Source organism: Leiobunum rupestre, chromosome 2 (assembly GCF_980474605.1).
Source record: "Leiobunum rupestre chromosome 2, qqLeiRupe1.1.hap1, whole genome shotgun sequence".
In the NCBI taxonomy this organism is placed as follows: domain Eukaryota; kingdom Metazoa; phylum Arthropoda; class Arachnida; order Opiliones; family Sclerosomatidae; genus Leiobunum; species Leiobunum rupestre.
In genome coordinates this window covers 47,848,206-47,863,398 of record NC_143385.1, presented here as the reverse complement: position 1 = coordinate 47,863,398, position 15,193 = coordinate 47,848,206, and the positions used below count along the sequence as shown (strand labels likewise).

The window sequence follows — 15,193 nt, the reverse complement described above, 5'->3', positions numbered from 1 at the left end:
GCCATACGCGGCTCCGAGAAGTAAGTTACGCACTCTGCGTAAGTGTCACACTTATTTCTTACTTCTGGCCATACGCGGCTTCGAGAAGTAAGTTACGCACTCTGCGTAAGTGTCACACTTATTTCTTACTTCTGGCCATACGCGGCTTCGAGAAGTAAGTTACGCACTCTGCGTAAGTGTCACACTTATTTCTTACTTCTGGCCATACGCGGCTTCGAGAAGTAAGTTACGCACTCTGCGTAAGTGTCACACTTATTTCTTACTTCTGGCCATACGCGGCTTCGAGAAGTAAGTTACGCACTCTGCGTAAGTGTCACACTTATTTCTTACTTCTGGCCATACGCGGCTTCGAGAAGTAAGTTACGCACTCTGCGTAAGTGTCACACTTATTTCTTACTTCTGGCCATACGCGGCTTCGAGAAGTAAGTTACGCACTCTGCGTAAGTGTCACACTTATTTCTTACTTCTGGCCATACGCGGCTTCGAGAAGTAAGTTACGCACTCTGCGTAAGTGTCACACTTATTTCTTACTTCTGGCCATACGCGGCTTCGAGAAGTAAGTTACGCACTCTGCGTAAGTGTCACACTTATTTCTTACTTCTGGCCATACGCGGCTTCGAGAAGTAAGTTACGCACTCTGCGTAAGTGTCACACTTATTTCTTACTTCTGGCCATACGCGGCTTCGAGAAGTAAGTTACGCACTCTGCGTAAGTGTCACCATTATTTCTTACTTCTGGCCATACGCGGCTTCGAGAAGTAAGTTACGCACTCTGCGTAAGTGTCACACTTATTTCTTACTTCTGGCCATACGCGGCTTCGAGAAGTAAGTTACGCACTCTGCGTAAGTGTCACACTTATTTCTTACTTCTGGCCATACGCGGCTCCGATAAGTAAGTTACGCACTCTGCGTAAGTGTCACACTTATATCTTACTTCTGGCCATACGCGGCTTCGAGAAGTAAGTTACGCACTCTGCGTAAGTGTCACACTTATTTCTTACATCTGGCCATACGCGGCTCCGATAAGTAAGTTACGCACTCTGCGTAAGTGTCACACTTATATCTTACTTCTGGCCATACGCGGCTTCGAGAAGTAAGTTACGCACTTTGCGTAAGTGTCACACTTATTTCTTACTTCTGGCCATACGCGGCTTCGAGAAGTAAGTTACGCACTCTGCGTAAGTGTCACACTTATTTCTTACTTCTGGACATACGCGGCTTCGAGAAGTAAGTTACGCACTCTGCGTAAGTGTCACACTTATTTCTTACTTCTGGCCATACGCGGCTTCGAGAAGTAAGTTACGCACTCTGCGTAAGTGTCACACTTATTTCTTACTTCTGGCCATACGCGGCTCCGATAAGTAAGTTACGCACTCTGCGTAAGTGTCACACTTATATCTTACTTCTGGCCATACGCGGCTTCGAGAAGTAAGTTACGCACTCTGCGTAAGTGTCACACTTATTTCTTACTTCTGGACATACGCGGCTTCGAGAAGTAAGTTACGCACTCTGCGTAAGTGTCACACTTATTTCTTACTTCTGGCCATACGCGGCTTCGAGAAGTAAGTTACGCACTCTGCGTAAGTGTCACACTTATTTCTTACTTCTGGCCATACGCGGCTTCGAGAAGTAAGTTACGCACTCTGCGTAAGTGTCACACTTATTTCTTACTTCTGGCCATACGCGGCTCCGATAAGTAAGTTACGCACTCTGCGTAAGTGTCACACTTATATCTTACTTCTGGCCATACGCGGCTTCGAGAAGTAAGTTACGCACTCGGCGTAAGTGTCACACTTATTTCTTACATCTGGCCATACGCGGCTCCGATAAGTAAGTTACGCACTCTGCGTAAGTGTCACACTTATATCTTACTTCTGGCCATACGCGGCTTCGAGAAGTAAGTTACGCACTTTGCGTAAGTGTCACACTTATTTCTTACTTCTGGCCATACGCGGCTTCGAGAAGTAAGTTACGCACTCTGCGTAAGTGTCACACTTATTTCTTACTTCTGGACATACGCGGCTTCGAGAAGTAAGTTACGCACTCTGCGTAAGTGTCACACTTATTTCTTACTTCTGGCCATACGCGGCTTCGAGAAGTAAGTTACGCACTCTGCGTAAGTGTCACACTTATTTCTTACTTCTGGCCATACGCGGCTTCGAGAAGTAAGTTACGCACTCTGCGTAAGTGTCACACTTATTTCTTACTTCTGGCCATACGCGGCTTCGAGAAGTAAGTTACGCACTCTGCGTAAGTGTCACACTTATTTCGTACTTCTGGTCATACGCGGCTTCGAGAAGTAAGTTACGCACTCTGCGTAAGTGTCACACTTATTTCTTACTTCTGGCCATACGCGGCTCCGAGAAGTAAGTTACGCACTCTGCGTAAGTGTCACACTTATTTCTTACTTCTGGCCATACGCGGCTTCGAGAAGTAAGTTACGCACTCTGCGTAAGTGTCACACTTATTTCTTACTTCTGGCCATACGCGGCTTCGAGAAGTAAGTTACGCACTCTGCGTAAGTGTCACACTTATTTCTTACTTCTGGCCATACGCGGCTTCGAGAAGTAAGTTACGCATTCTGCGTAAGTGTCACACTTATTTCTTACTTCTGGCCATACGCGGCTTCGAGAAGTAAGTTACGCACTCTGCGTAAGTGTCACACTTATTTCTTACTTCTGGCCATACGCGGCTTCGAGAAGTAAGTTACGCACTCTGCGTAAGTGTCACACTTATTTCTTACTTCTGGCCATACGCGGCTTCGAGAAGTAAGTTACGCACTCTGCGTAAGTGTCACACTTATTTCTTACTTCTGGCCATACGCGGCTTCGAGAAGTAAGTTACGCACTCTGCGTAAGTGTCACACTTATTTCTTACTTCTGGCCATACGCGGCTTCGAGAAGTAAGTTGCGCACTCTGCGTAAGTGTCACACTTATTTCTTACTTCTGGCCATACGCGGCTTCGAGAAGTAAGTTACGCACTCTGCGTAAGTGTCACACTTATTTCTTACTTCTGGCCATACGCGGCTCCGATAAGTAAGTTACGCACTCTGCGTAAGTGTCACACTTATATCTTACTTCTGGCCATACGCGGCTTCGAGAAGTAAGTTACGCACTCTGCGTAAGGCAAAAACGAACGCCAGCGGAAATGTGGTTTAAGTGGCGCCCAAGGGCCCCTAATTTTTCTAGGGCGCCGTAACCCTGCACACCATTAAAAGTAAGATAAATACGTATTTTAAAAAATAAATCCATTTTTTATGTCACTTACAAGGAGACGACCCGAGGTGTAACACACCGATTTTGTTCAAACTCGGGGGTTTGGTAGACCTTCATGTAACTTGAAACACCCTAAAGGGAAATGTCTCCATAGGCATGGCAACCAAAAATGTTTTTGACAATACAAAATGGAAATTTTCCTATTGAATATAACATGGGAATCGGACCAAATGTAATGGTACCCCTGTAAAGATTTTAATCAACTTCGAACTTTTTCATTATTTTCTTATTTATATTTTCTATTTTTAGCATTTTCAACAAGTTGGCAAGCCAAAATATACCTCTCCTCGGAAGCATTGTCCCTAGTGGTAATAATTTCTCGAGATGACCCTCAAAGTTATATCTCCCCAATTCAGAGTTATTTACTAATAACGTAATCCCGGTTCAATCCCGCCCGGTATAAAATTTTAATTTGAATTAAAATAATTGAGACGAAACAACCGAGATTAATTTATTCAGAATATTATAAATTAAGTAGTTACAACAGTGAGTTAGACGTACTAAAACAATGCACAATTGACTTTAACCCTATTTACGGTACAAGTTTAGCAGTTAAAAATAATACGAAGCCAATTTTAATGAAAGAAATATCTACAGAGGGTATTTGTATTTTTGTCGCTTACGAAATACTTGCCGCATAGTTAACGCTCATTTTATTTCAACTATCGCCCGATCAAGATACCGTAGATATCTGGTAGTGGACGACTCGTAGACTGTCGGAACCTGTTGACGTTGTGACACATACCGCATGAAAAAGACCAAAACCGTCCAATTTCCCATATCATATAATGACTCGCACACCCAGGATATCAATGACTGCATTAGGAATCGTAGATATCCAAATATCCACACCAACAAAAAACTTATTAACAAGAAGCGAAGAACTTACAATTCACAAAGCACAGAAAGCCACTTGACTAAACGTATATCAATAAATGACCGTAGAGGGAATAGTTAGGGTTCTTTATAAATAAACACAAACGAACCCAATTGATGAACTGCATTAAACATCTTAATCAGCCGAGAAAACGTTTAAAATAAATTACGACCGAGTTGAAAACCAGACCAATTCGATATGTTGTTAATAAATGAATTATTAAGCTTGAAAACCAATACGCTAAACCTAATAGATAAGAATATACGACTGAAAAAAACTAAATAAATTACAAAAAACTAACGGGTTCTACCCTTTATCTTATCTGCTGACTGCGCTAAAACAAGATTTGACCATTAAATTTTTTGAAAATGCGACGTATACACTTTGAAGGTTCCGTCAAAAATTATCCTTTCCCAAACGTAAAGGTTCTCAAAACATTAATACACAAAAAATAAGTAAAATGGTTCCTCCAAAAAATGAACCATTTTGCGGAAGAAGTAAATAATTTTAAAAGAATAAAAGATAAAACAAATATACAACCGCAAAAATAAAACGTCAAATAATAGAAGAAACAATCTTAAACTCCATTCATTAAAAAAACACTAAACAAAAGTACCAAATTGAAATAAAGCAACTTATTATATTAAACAAGATTAAGTCTTTATAATTTTTTCGTAAAAAAACCACATTAGGCCTTCACAATTTCATTCGTAAAACAATTCAAGACTTTGTTAACTATTATGCTTACAATGAGTGTCTTATTTGCAGTGTAGCTTGAAGTTATCGTTGGTTCTGTGGTAGAGCGCTCGACTGCCTAACTGAACGGCCCGGGTTCGAAACCTGGGTGACGCATTTGTTTTTAATCAAATGAGAAATCGCAAAATTAGAATTTCTTCGATGCAATAATTTCAATTTCAATTCTATTTCAATTAAACCAAAATTTCGTACTCTATTAAATACGCTTCCGATAAAGCTGAAGGTCTAATTTTCAATAAGGCGTAACAAGTGTCGGTGGTTCTGTGGTAGAACGTCCGCCTGTCAATCAGGAGGTCTCGGGTTCAAATCCCGCCCGATGCGATCGCAAATTGATACTAAGACGAATACCGTGTACAACTGGTGGAAACCCTGCCATTGGACGTTGAGAGGTAGCATTACACTCAGCATTCGGTCCGTCCCAAAGTCATTAAGAAGAAGTTGAAGAGAAAACGCCCATATAACACAACAGACTCAACATGCACAACCATCAGAACACAAACACAACAAATTCAACACTCACAACCTACGCATAAACATTACAAAAACGTAATACACCAAATCGTCACGACGGTGAGCGAAAAAACACCATCCAAACCAAACCGCAAATGCATTCGTTAACGCTCACCGTCACACGGTGGTTTTGCCAACCCTTTGAGAAACTGCGTACGCAGTGATTACACTTTGCACCGAAAATGCGAATGCGTTCGCAGTCCTGACAGACAGACAGACCCACCCACAGACCCACACACAGACCCACCCACAGACCCACCCACAGACGAACCCACAGACCCACCCACAGACCCACCCACAGACAGACCCACAGACAGACACGGTCGTTGTATAACCCCTCCTAGGGGACTTTGTCCCCTCGGAGAGGTAAAAATTAAAATTTTTAATATTGGTCAGATTCCCATGTTATTTTCTATGGGAAAAATTCCATTTTGTGTTGTCAAAAACATTTTGGGTTGCCTATGGAGACATTTTCCTTTAGGGTGTTTCAAGTTACATGAAGGTCTACCAAACCCCCGAGTTTGAACAAAATCGGTGTGTTACACCTCGGGTCGTCTCCTTGTTAGTTCGGTAATAATTAGAGTGCGTAAATCAACGCTCAAAATCAGAAAAGGGGGATGTAGCGCCCCCCGGCCCCGTTTAAATTACAGAGTTGAAATTTGCACACAGTGTAGAGGTATAGCAGTAATATGGATTAAAAGAGAAACGGAATTTAAAAGTCAATCTTATCCAAAATTATAAGACTGTGTATTTTTAAAAAAAGTGCTTAATGGTGGTCGGATAGAAGGGGCTGGCAAATAGCCGCTAACTACATCTAACCCGCGGAACTTGGTTGTGTAGATAGCGGCAACCCTCTTAAGCATTCTTAGATAAAACGGCGTGGTTATGTCACCCCGTTAACAAGATATGGAAGATGTTGCAAATGTGGACGACGACGCCGACACTTCACAACATTCTAACGTAAACAAAAGTTCCACTCGAGATATATATATTTATATCATGTGGAACTAAAACGGCGCGGAAAGCCGGAAATGAGTGAAGCCTAGGCTAGCAACTACGCTACTCCTAAAAGTCGACTGCTCTCAATTTCTTACGCGTTTGCCAGATAAATATTTTTATCTCACACGAAAAACCAAGCCTTCACCTCCTCCGAACTCAAAAGGGGGAAAGCCCACCTCACCGATTTTATAGAACGCTCTATTCTTGTTTCCTTATCAATGAAATTGCACTAAACGTTTGATCATTCGATATCGTCAGGAATTCATACCTCGATGAATGAATTCCTGATATCGTCAATACCACACCTAGGCGTAATATATCGGAGTCTTCATTCTAGAAGCGAAGGAGTAATGCAACGGATTGTGCTTTTGACTGGTAAGTAGCATCTTTTATTTTTATCAATTTTGGGTTCCAATTTCATGAAGGTAAAAGATCCGACATGATGCGAATAATTAAGCGATAAATATTTTTTTATTTTAATATGATGAATTCATCTGGAAAAAAATTATTGCAACCATAATATACATTCAGGGTGCCCAAAAGTGACATACTTACCAAAAGTGTGACAATCTCTGTACTTTCGTATACTAAAGGTTTAATGAATGCTCGACTCGAGATCGACCACATAAAAGATTATTTATTGTCGCCTTTCTGGATCTTCGTTTAGTCTATGGTATTATAGCATCTCAAATATCAAAAAATACACTAACTTTGACCAGTGCTACTTACAAGGAGACTACCCGAGGTGTAACTCACCGATTTTGTTTAAATTCAGGGATTAAGTAGACCTTCATGTAACTTAAAAAACCCCAAAGGGAAAAAATTCGATGGGCTTTAGTTTTACCATGGCAACCGAAAACGTTTTTGGCAACTAAAATATTATATTTTTTTATGTAAATTAACGTAGGAAAATCGAAGATTCTAAGGGTCCCCCTTATGAAATTATTCAAAAAAAATTTAAACAAAGGTGGTTAATTTTGGGTAAATATAAAATTTTGGGTAAATATAAAATTTTGTGTAAATATAAAATTTTGGGTAAATATCAAATTTTGGGTAAATATCAAATTTTGGGTAAACATCTAATTTTGGGTAAATATATAAATTTGGGTAAACATCTAAATTTAAGCAAACATCTAAATTTAAGCAAACATCTAAATTTGGGGAAATATCTAATTTTGGTTAAATATCTTATTTTGGTCAAATATCTAATTTTGGGTAAATATCTAATTTTTGTCAAATATCTAATTTTTGGTAAACATTAAATTTTTGTTAAATATCTAATTTTTGGTAAATATTTAAAATTAAGTATTTAAATTCTTATCCAAATTGAAATACTTACCTAAATTCAATTTAAATATTTGCCCAAAATTAAAATATTTAAATTTAAATATTTACCCAAAATTAAAATATTTACCAAATTTAGATATTTACCCGAATTAAAATATTTACCAAAAATTTAAATATTTAACAAATTTAGATATTTATCTGAATTAAAATATTTACTCAAATTCAAATACTTATCCAAATTTTAGATATTTACCCAAAATAAGATATACACAAAATTTTAGATGTTTACGCAAAATTAGATGTTTATGCTAAAATATATATTTACCCAAAATTTCATATTTACAAAAAATTAACCACCTTTGTTTAAAAAAAATTGAATAATTTCATAACGGGGGACCCTTAGAATAGATCTTCGATTTTCCCATGTTAATTTACATAGAGAAATATAATATTTTAGTTGTCAAAAACGTTTTCGGTTGCCATGGTAAAACTAAAGCCCAACGCATTTTTTCCCTTTGGGGTTTTTAAAGTTACATGAAGGTCTACTTAATCCCTGAATTTAAACAAAACCGATGAGTTACACCCAGGGTAGTCTCCTTGTTAGTTCCTCCGTTCCTCACTACGAGGCGTTATTTGTTGGTTTTAACTTCCTTCCCTCCCCAAGGCATACTTTCCCTTCTCCCCTCCCAACTTGTATTTCGCTCGTAACATTGACACACTTTTGCTAATTATGTCACTTTTAATGTGCCCTATATGAGCAGTCCATTGCAATTTATAGTGAAATTCTTCAGCAATGATTGCATGGCGGTCACTAATCAGCAAACATCTTTTACGCTCGGGCTTCCGTTGAATTCCAACGTTCAGATATTTATATCAAAAGTCAAAATTTTAGTCAGAGATTCCAACAGTAAACCGGTTTCGCCCTTTTGGGGCTCATCAGTATTGTTTAGGAGCTCTGATTTTATTCGAAAATCTGCCGATATCAGTGAAACTAATATACATTCAGGGTGCCCTATATGTTAGCAGTCCATTGCTACTGTTGGAATCTCTGGCTTTTGATATAATACTTATATTATATCAAAAGCCAGAGATTCCAACAGTAGCAATGGACTGCTAACACCTTAATTTAAAAACACTCAAGGATTCTTATTTGGAATTTCTTTCAATAGTCACGTATCTCGACTTACTTGACTTTTGCTCTCAAGTAGCGCGTTTTGGATGACGATTTTTTGATTGAAATTTAAGCCTAATATCGGAGAGCACGTTCTGGAGTCGCGAGGGGCTTTGGCTTTGATCAAGGCTATAGAAGAGATGGTTGAGCTACTTTCCGGCTACACAATAGGGGGATAAAGTGATGTTCTGGTCTTCATTTCTCGTCGTAGCTCCCCTGCGGTTCGTGTTTTAGCGCCACATCGCGATTCAATCTGTGTTAACTTTAAAAAATAATAAAATTATAACATAATTTTTTTAATTTAAAATTTAAAAAATCGTTTACAATAAAATATTATTCATTTAATTTTCTAATTAAAATTATAAATAAAAAATGGGAAAAAATAATTTTATTCTTTCAAAAATCTATGGTAATTGAGTTATTAAAATGAAATTATTATTATGGAATTGAACATTTTTTAAAGTGTAAAAGTTGATATTTAATATATTTTTCAAATTTACAGAATTTAGTTCAATAGCATTTATAAAAACAAATTGATAAAAGACTATTTTCAATAAAAGAAATCAACATAATTGCTCTTAAAATCTAAGTTTTTATTTTTTTCTAGATTAGACACCTTTTTGGTACTTTTCTGTTATCTGCTTTTACCAACCAGTGTAAGTAAAGGCCCAAACACACATACGGTTCGCAAGCGATTTCGCCTGCGAATTTTCGCGCACGTGCCCATGCGCCATGACTTCCATTCTATTTGCCAGCGAAATTTCGCGCGCAAAGGCTGTGTGCATCAAAGACTATATATACGCTTCGCTTACTAGACAGGCGTGTTCCTAGGAAAAACCTGTTAACACCTCTGTAGCACTGTAAAAGCTGGGTTAATATTTGGACCCGCGGCTAGAGGCGCCACTATTAACACAGCTCAAGCTAGGGGAAAATTTTCACCAGCGTCGAGATGGAGCCACAATCGGTATGCAAGTTGAGCCATAGAACACGCCTGTCTAGTAAGCGAAGCGTATATATAGTCTTTGATGCACACAGCCTTTACTCTTTCCAAGCCGAAGTGACTCAACCATAGAGTTGGGAATATTAATCTAGAGGTCCAATCAAAACGTCGGATTTCAGTATTTCGCGAAACAAGTTTTTAAAAATAAGAATACTATCGTCTGCTCTCATCGGCGTCCCAAATGACTAGAAAACGTTATCATTCTACCCGTGGCGCCGTCTATCTCTCAATGATTCGTTCAAATTAGACGCGTTTTCAGCAAAAAGATTTTTTTTCTTCAAAATAATGGATGGCGCCACGGGTCATATGATAACGTTTGCTCGTCATTTTAGAGCAGACGGCACATTCGTATTTTTCAAAAACTTGTTTCGCGAGGAGCAGATTTGATTGGATCTCTAGATTAATATTCCCAACTCAATGGACTCAACCATCTCTTCTTTAGCCTTGGCTTTGTTTTGAAGCCCGCGTGCGAATCACGCGTGATAAAAAAACATGAGCTCGTGGCGCCGAGATAAACTTTTTGAATTTTTATCATTTTAGCCTAATTTTACGCCTATATATCTGAAATCAGATATTTGGCTTAGCGGAAGTCTCACATATTTTAGACACTATAGAAAACATCTTGATTACGCAATAACTATGAAAATCAGGTTAGTTGTAAATCTCGACATACTTATTGTTATAATGTTATTTATGGTGCTGATAATTTCGGTAAATGTATTTCTGCTATTATCGGGGAGCCTTGGGTAGTCTGATAGAGTGTAAAGTTTTCAGGCGCTTCTATCATTTCAATACTGGTCATTTTTAATTGACCACAAATTCTTGTTTCAATCTTAGCCACTGATGTAATCCTGACTTAATTATTTCGAGGATAATATAAAAATTTCGATTACTAGTTTTTATAATAAATAAGAATTTGCACAGTTAGATTGATTAACAGTGTATTTCTTCATATGGTCGCTTAACTCGTGGGTTAATGCCCAGTAAAAAGCGTGACGTGTTTCCTCCCCCGTTTATTTAATCGAAGAAAAAGTGACATAATTACCAAAAGTGTGACAATCCCTGTACTTTCGTATGCTAAAGGTTTAATGAATGCTCGACTGGAGATCGACCACATAAAAGACACTTTATTGTCGCCTTTCTGTATATTTTTTTAGTCTATGGTATTATTTCGTAGGTAGATGGCGATAGCATCTCCACAGAACGACGAAAAATAAAAAATACACTAACTTTGACCAGCGCTACTTAGTTCCTCCGTTCCTCACTACGAGGCGTTATTTGTTGGTTTTAACTTCCTTCCCTCCCCAAGGCATACTTTCCCTTCTCCCCTCCCAACTTGTATTTCGCTAGTAACATTCATTCAGAAATAGGTCCGATTGACACACTTTTGGTAATTATGTCACTTTTGATCGAAGGGATAAAGATCTGAATTTTCGAAGGACCGATATACATTATTCGTAAATTAATTAGAGCGCTTTGAATGAACAGTTGTCTGCGGCGTGCTATCAGGGACTCCGAAGCCAAGATGTCCGCGCGAATTGGGACAGTGCGCGCAAGAGAGCTACGACACCAGCGGCTTCAATCTGGAAGAGTCAAAGATCATCGACAGGAAGGGCTTCACGCCGGAAACGGTTTCCAAGATTGAGACGAGCAAGGTTTGCAAGTAGGTCTCAACCTTATATCCCATACCATAAGTGCTGTATTTATCCACAAGTTTATGAGCAATTAGTTATTTGAAGACTGCGTCAGTTTTACAGGGTGACGTCAAATAAAAGTCGCTTCCTCGGGGGTGTGGCTTGTGCTCGATGCCATGGTAACGCGTATAGGTCGGCCATGGCGTTGGGAATTACGTCTATCAAACATTGGCCTCGCTAAAAACACTGGACTATTCCTTCTGCGTAGAGTTTCCGAGATAATCCAATACGATAATGGTTTAAACCTTTCCAAAAATATTTTAACTGCAATCCGAGGGGGTAGCCACTTGAAAAAAATTGTACACCAGATTTCTGATTTCCAAATATTTCCGATATTTCTCAAATATTTCTAGTATTTCTCAAATATTTCCGATATTTCTCAAACATTTCCGATATTTCTCAACATTTCCGATATTTCTCAAACATTTCCGATATTTCTCAAATATTTCCGATATTTCTCAAATATTTCCGATATTTCTCAAATATTTCTAGTATTTCTCAAATATTTCCGATATTTCTCAAACATTTCCGATATTTCTAAAACATTTCTAGTATTTCTCAAATATTTCTAGTATTTCTCAAATATTTCTAGTATTTCTCAAATATTTTTAGTATTTCTCAAATATTTTTAGTATTTCTCAAATATTTATAGTATTTCTCAAATATTTCCGATATTTCTCAAATATTTCCGATATTTCTCAAATATTTCCGATATTTCTCAAATATTTCCGATATTTCTCAAATATTTCCGATATTTCTCAAATATTTCTAGTATTTCTCAAATATTTCTAGTATTTCTCAAATATTTCTAGTATTTCTCAAATATTTCTAGTATTTCTCAAATATTTCTAGTATTTCTCAAATATTTCTAGTATTTCTCAAATATTTCCGGTATTTCTCAAATATTTCCAATATTCAATTTATATTCAATTAAAACCGTATTTTTGAGTCGCTACGTTCTTGGTGAGCCACTTTCTTGAAAAATAGCAAAATTTAAATGTAACGCGCTAAAGTAACGTTTTATTCCGCTAGCTAATATTTTAGCGCGGGTACGTTTTTTGAAATGTGCACTGATTTCAACTTTAACAGTTCAATGAGTTTAACTAAATTACGTGAAATTGAAATAAAAATATTTTTCTGACAACACCAGAGACGTGTTTCAGCGCCATCTCTTATTTTTTCCCAGAAACACAAAACCACTTACCTTGATAATAATCATAATAATCAGCTAGGCTACTACCCTAGGCACCACCTTAGGCCCAAGTCATCAAGCGACTTTTGAAGCCTTTTAAGTTTTAATTCGGGTGGTTACAATGCGTATGAGGGTGGTGGCAAGCCCTGCATGCCACGCGATCGAGCCAACAACTCCTTACACTAACTGTTACCGTTAGCCTCCACAAGTTTATATGGAAGGGGAAACCGAAGAACTCGGGGGCAAACCCCTTAACAAAGTGGGGAGTGAACTTGCAAACTCAACGTAATAGGAGCTGTTCCGAGTTTTCACCCAGTGTCACAAGTTGGGATCGAACCCGGCTCCTCTTGCTGCGAGGGGAAAGTGCTAACCATTCAGCCAGCTACCTGATTTAAAGGCATTAAAAGTCGTTATATGACTAGGGCTTAGGGTGGTGCCTTGGATGGCCACCTGATTTAAAGGTATTAAAAGTCGCTAGATGACTTGGTGGTGCCTTGGATATTAGCCTAGCTGATTATTATTATTATTGGCAACAGTGCGGTATTATGAAAGCGACATTAATGAAAACTCGTCTACTTTCGCAGGTTCTTCAAAGGCGTAAAGAAATGTTTGATTGAAAATAAGAAACAATGCGGCGAAACTGATGACGAACAAGAACAGCGGAAAACTTTCACCACGGAATTCCAGAAACTGAACCTCAAATGCGGATCGGGCGACGTGGTTGCTTCAGCTCTACTCATCCTGGCTCTCTTAATCTTCCTGGATCTTCAAGCGTAGTTAGAACAAGGACAGTAGATACAGGGACGAGAAAGCAGGAAAAAAATTCGATTTTAAACGTCTTCATATTCACGGGGAGTTAGATGTAAACAAACCGCGGCCATTGTTAAGACGTGGTTCACCATGGACAGTATTATTGTAGTTAGTTTTTACCATTTTGATGTTAAATTAAAAATAAAACTACGAGCGTAAATAAAAAAATGCCCATTTGTTTTAAACACTTAAGCCTCGTCAAGAACCGCTAAAATTAGGTGACCGCCATTTTTTTTGTTTACAACTAACTCTCCTTGCGTTTAGGTCGTTTTAGGTCGCCAATACACTTTATCGTCCCTGTATCTACTTTCCTTGGTTAGAAAAAGGAACACAGATCCAATGGGCTTTTATCCATGGTGGGAAAAGGTCCAGCTTTATCTAAAAATGAAGAATTCACTTATGATTTTAACTGGTTTAAGACAATAGTTTCAACCACCTCATAAGAGACTCCACTGTAAATTTATTTAATAGACGAGACAAATTTTAAAGGCTTTAGATTTTTTATTTTTGAATGACTCTTGTAGCCTGGTTTACGGTTTTAGTATTTTTTGCAATGGCTATTCTGAACTCAAACATTTTAATTATCTAATTTTGGTAAACAAAAAATGGTTTTAACCATTAATTTTTATATATGCTGTCTGGCTCTTTCCAACCCAGGGTTTGTTTTCATCTTTCGTACTAGTAGAATCCATATTTACAACCCAAAGGTCTCAACTGCATCATTCAGTACTTCGTTTATAATTAATTTATTAATGTATGCTGTTATAAATTGTTTTTTAAATAAATTTTATACCGTTAGGCTTGAAAATAACTCGAAATATTTTCAAAAATTATTGCCCGTAAAGGAATATTATAGCATTTCACAAGCACGATGGTCTCACAGAATTATTATCTTTTAGCAAATAGCTTTTGGTGTTTTATTTTCTCGCGAAGTGTTACCCGTAAAGAGGTATATATTTGATCTATTCCCTAGGAAGGGTTTTACAATCACCGTGTCCGTTTGTGTGTCTGTCTGCTTTTCGCTGCGGCAAAGTTTAATAAAAACCGCGTTCGTAGGCTCTCGAAATTTGGAAAAGGGTTTATTGTTTTTAAAACGCCTGAATTAAAATTCGTGTTGCGATGTATGTGAATTTTGTGGGGTTTGTACAGGGTTTCCACCAAATGTTCACGGTATACGCCTTATTATAAATTTTCGAAAGCATCGGGTGGGTTTTGAAACCTGGCTCTCCTGCTTGGTAAGCGAGTGTTCTACCACAGAGCCACCCACACACATTATGTAACAGTGATGTTTAGGGAAACAACTTTGGGGAAATCCCAGCTTCGTTTACGTTTTCATGAACGTTTAAACGTCAATTGATTCTATAATAAATTTACGTTAATAAGGATATAAAAGTCAATTTTATTCTGTAAGATTTTTATTATTTATAGATTGAATTAAAATTAATTGATTTAATTTAAAATACGTTTGTGGCCAGGAATCGAACCCAATACTTATTTACCACTTCACTTAACACCTTTACGTCAGGTGGTTGAAAGTACGCTACAACGATATTTTTGACAAACGGCCTTGGAGAAAGTCCTTGTTCCTTAACGCCTTTTTAAACTTATTATCGTCAATTTAT

General features: G+C 37.8%; 1 protein-coding gene across 1 annotated transcript; it reads left to right on the top strand.

The window, feature by feature from the left end:
* Window positions 1–6,766: 6,766 nt before the first annotated feature.
* LOC149957692 (uncharacterized) lies at window positions 6,767–13,675 on the top strand. The gene is made up of 3 exons (XM_090164880.1): window positions 6,767–6,792; window positions 11,364–11,538; window positions 13,346–13,675. The coding sequence occupies exons 1-3, from the start codon at window positions 6,768–6,770 to the stop codon at window positions 13,536–13,538; spliced, it is 393 nt and encodes a 130-aa protein (XP_090021006.1). The 5' UTR covers window position 6,767; the 3' UTR covers window positions 13,539–13,675.
* The last annotated feature ends 1,518 nt before the right edge of the window (window positions 13,676–15,193 follow it).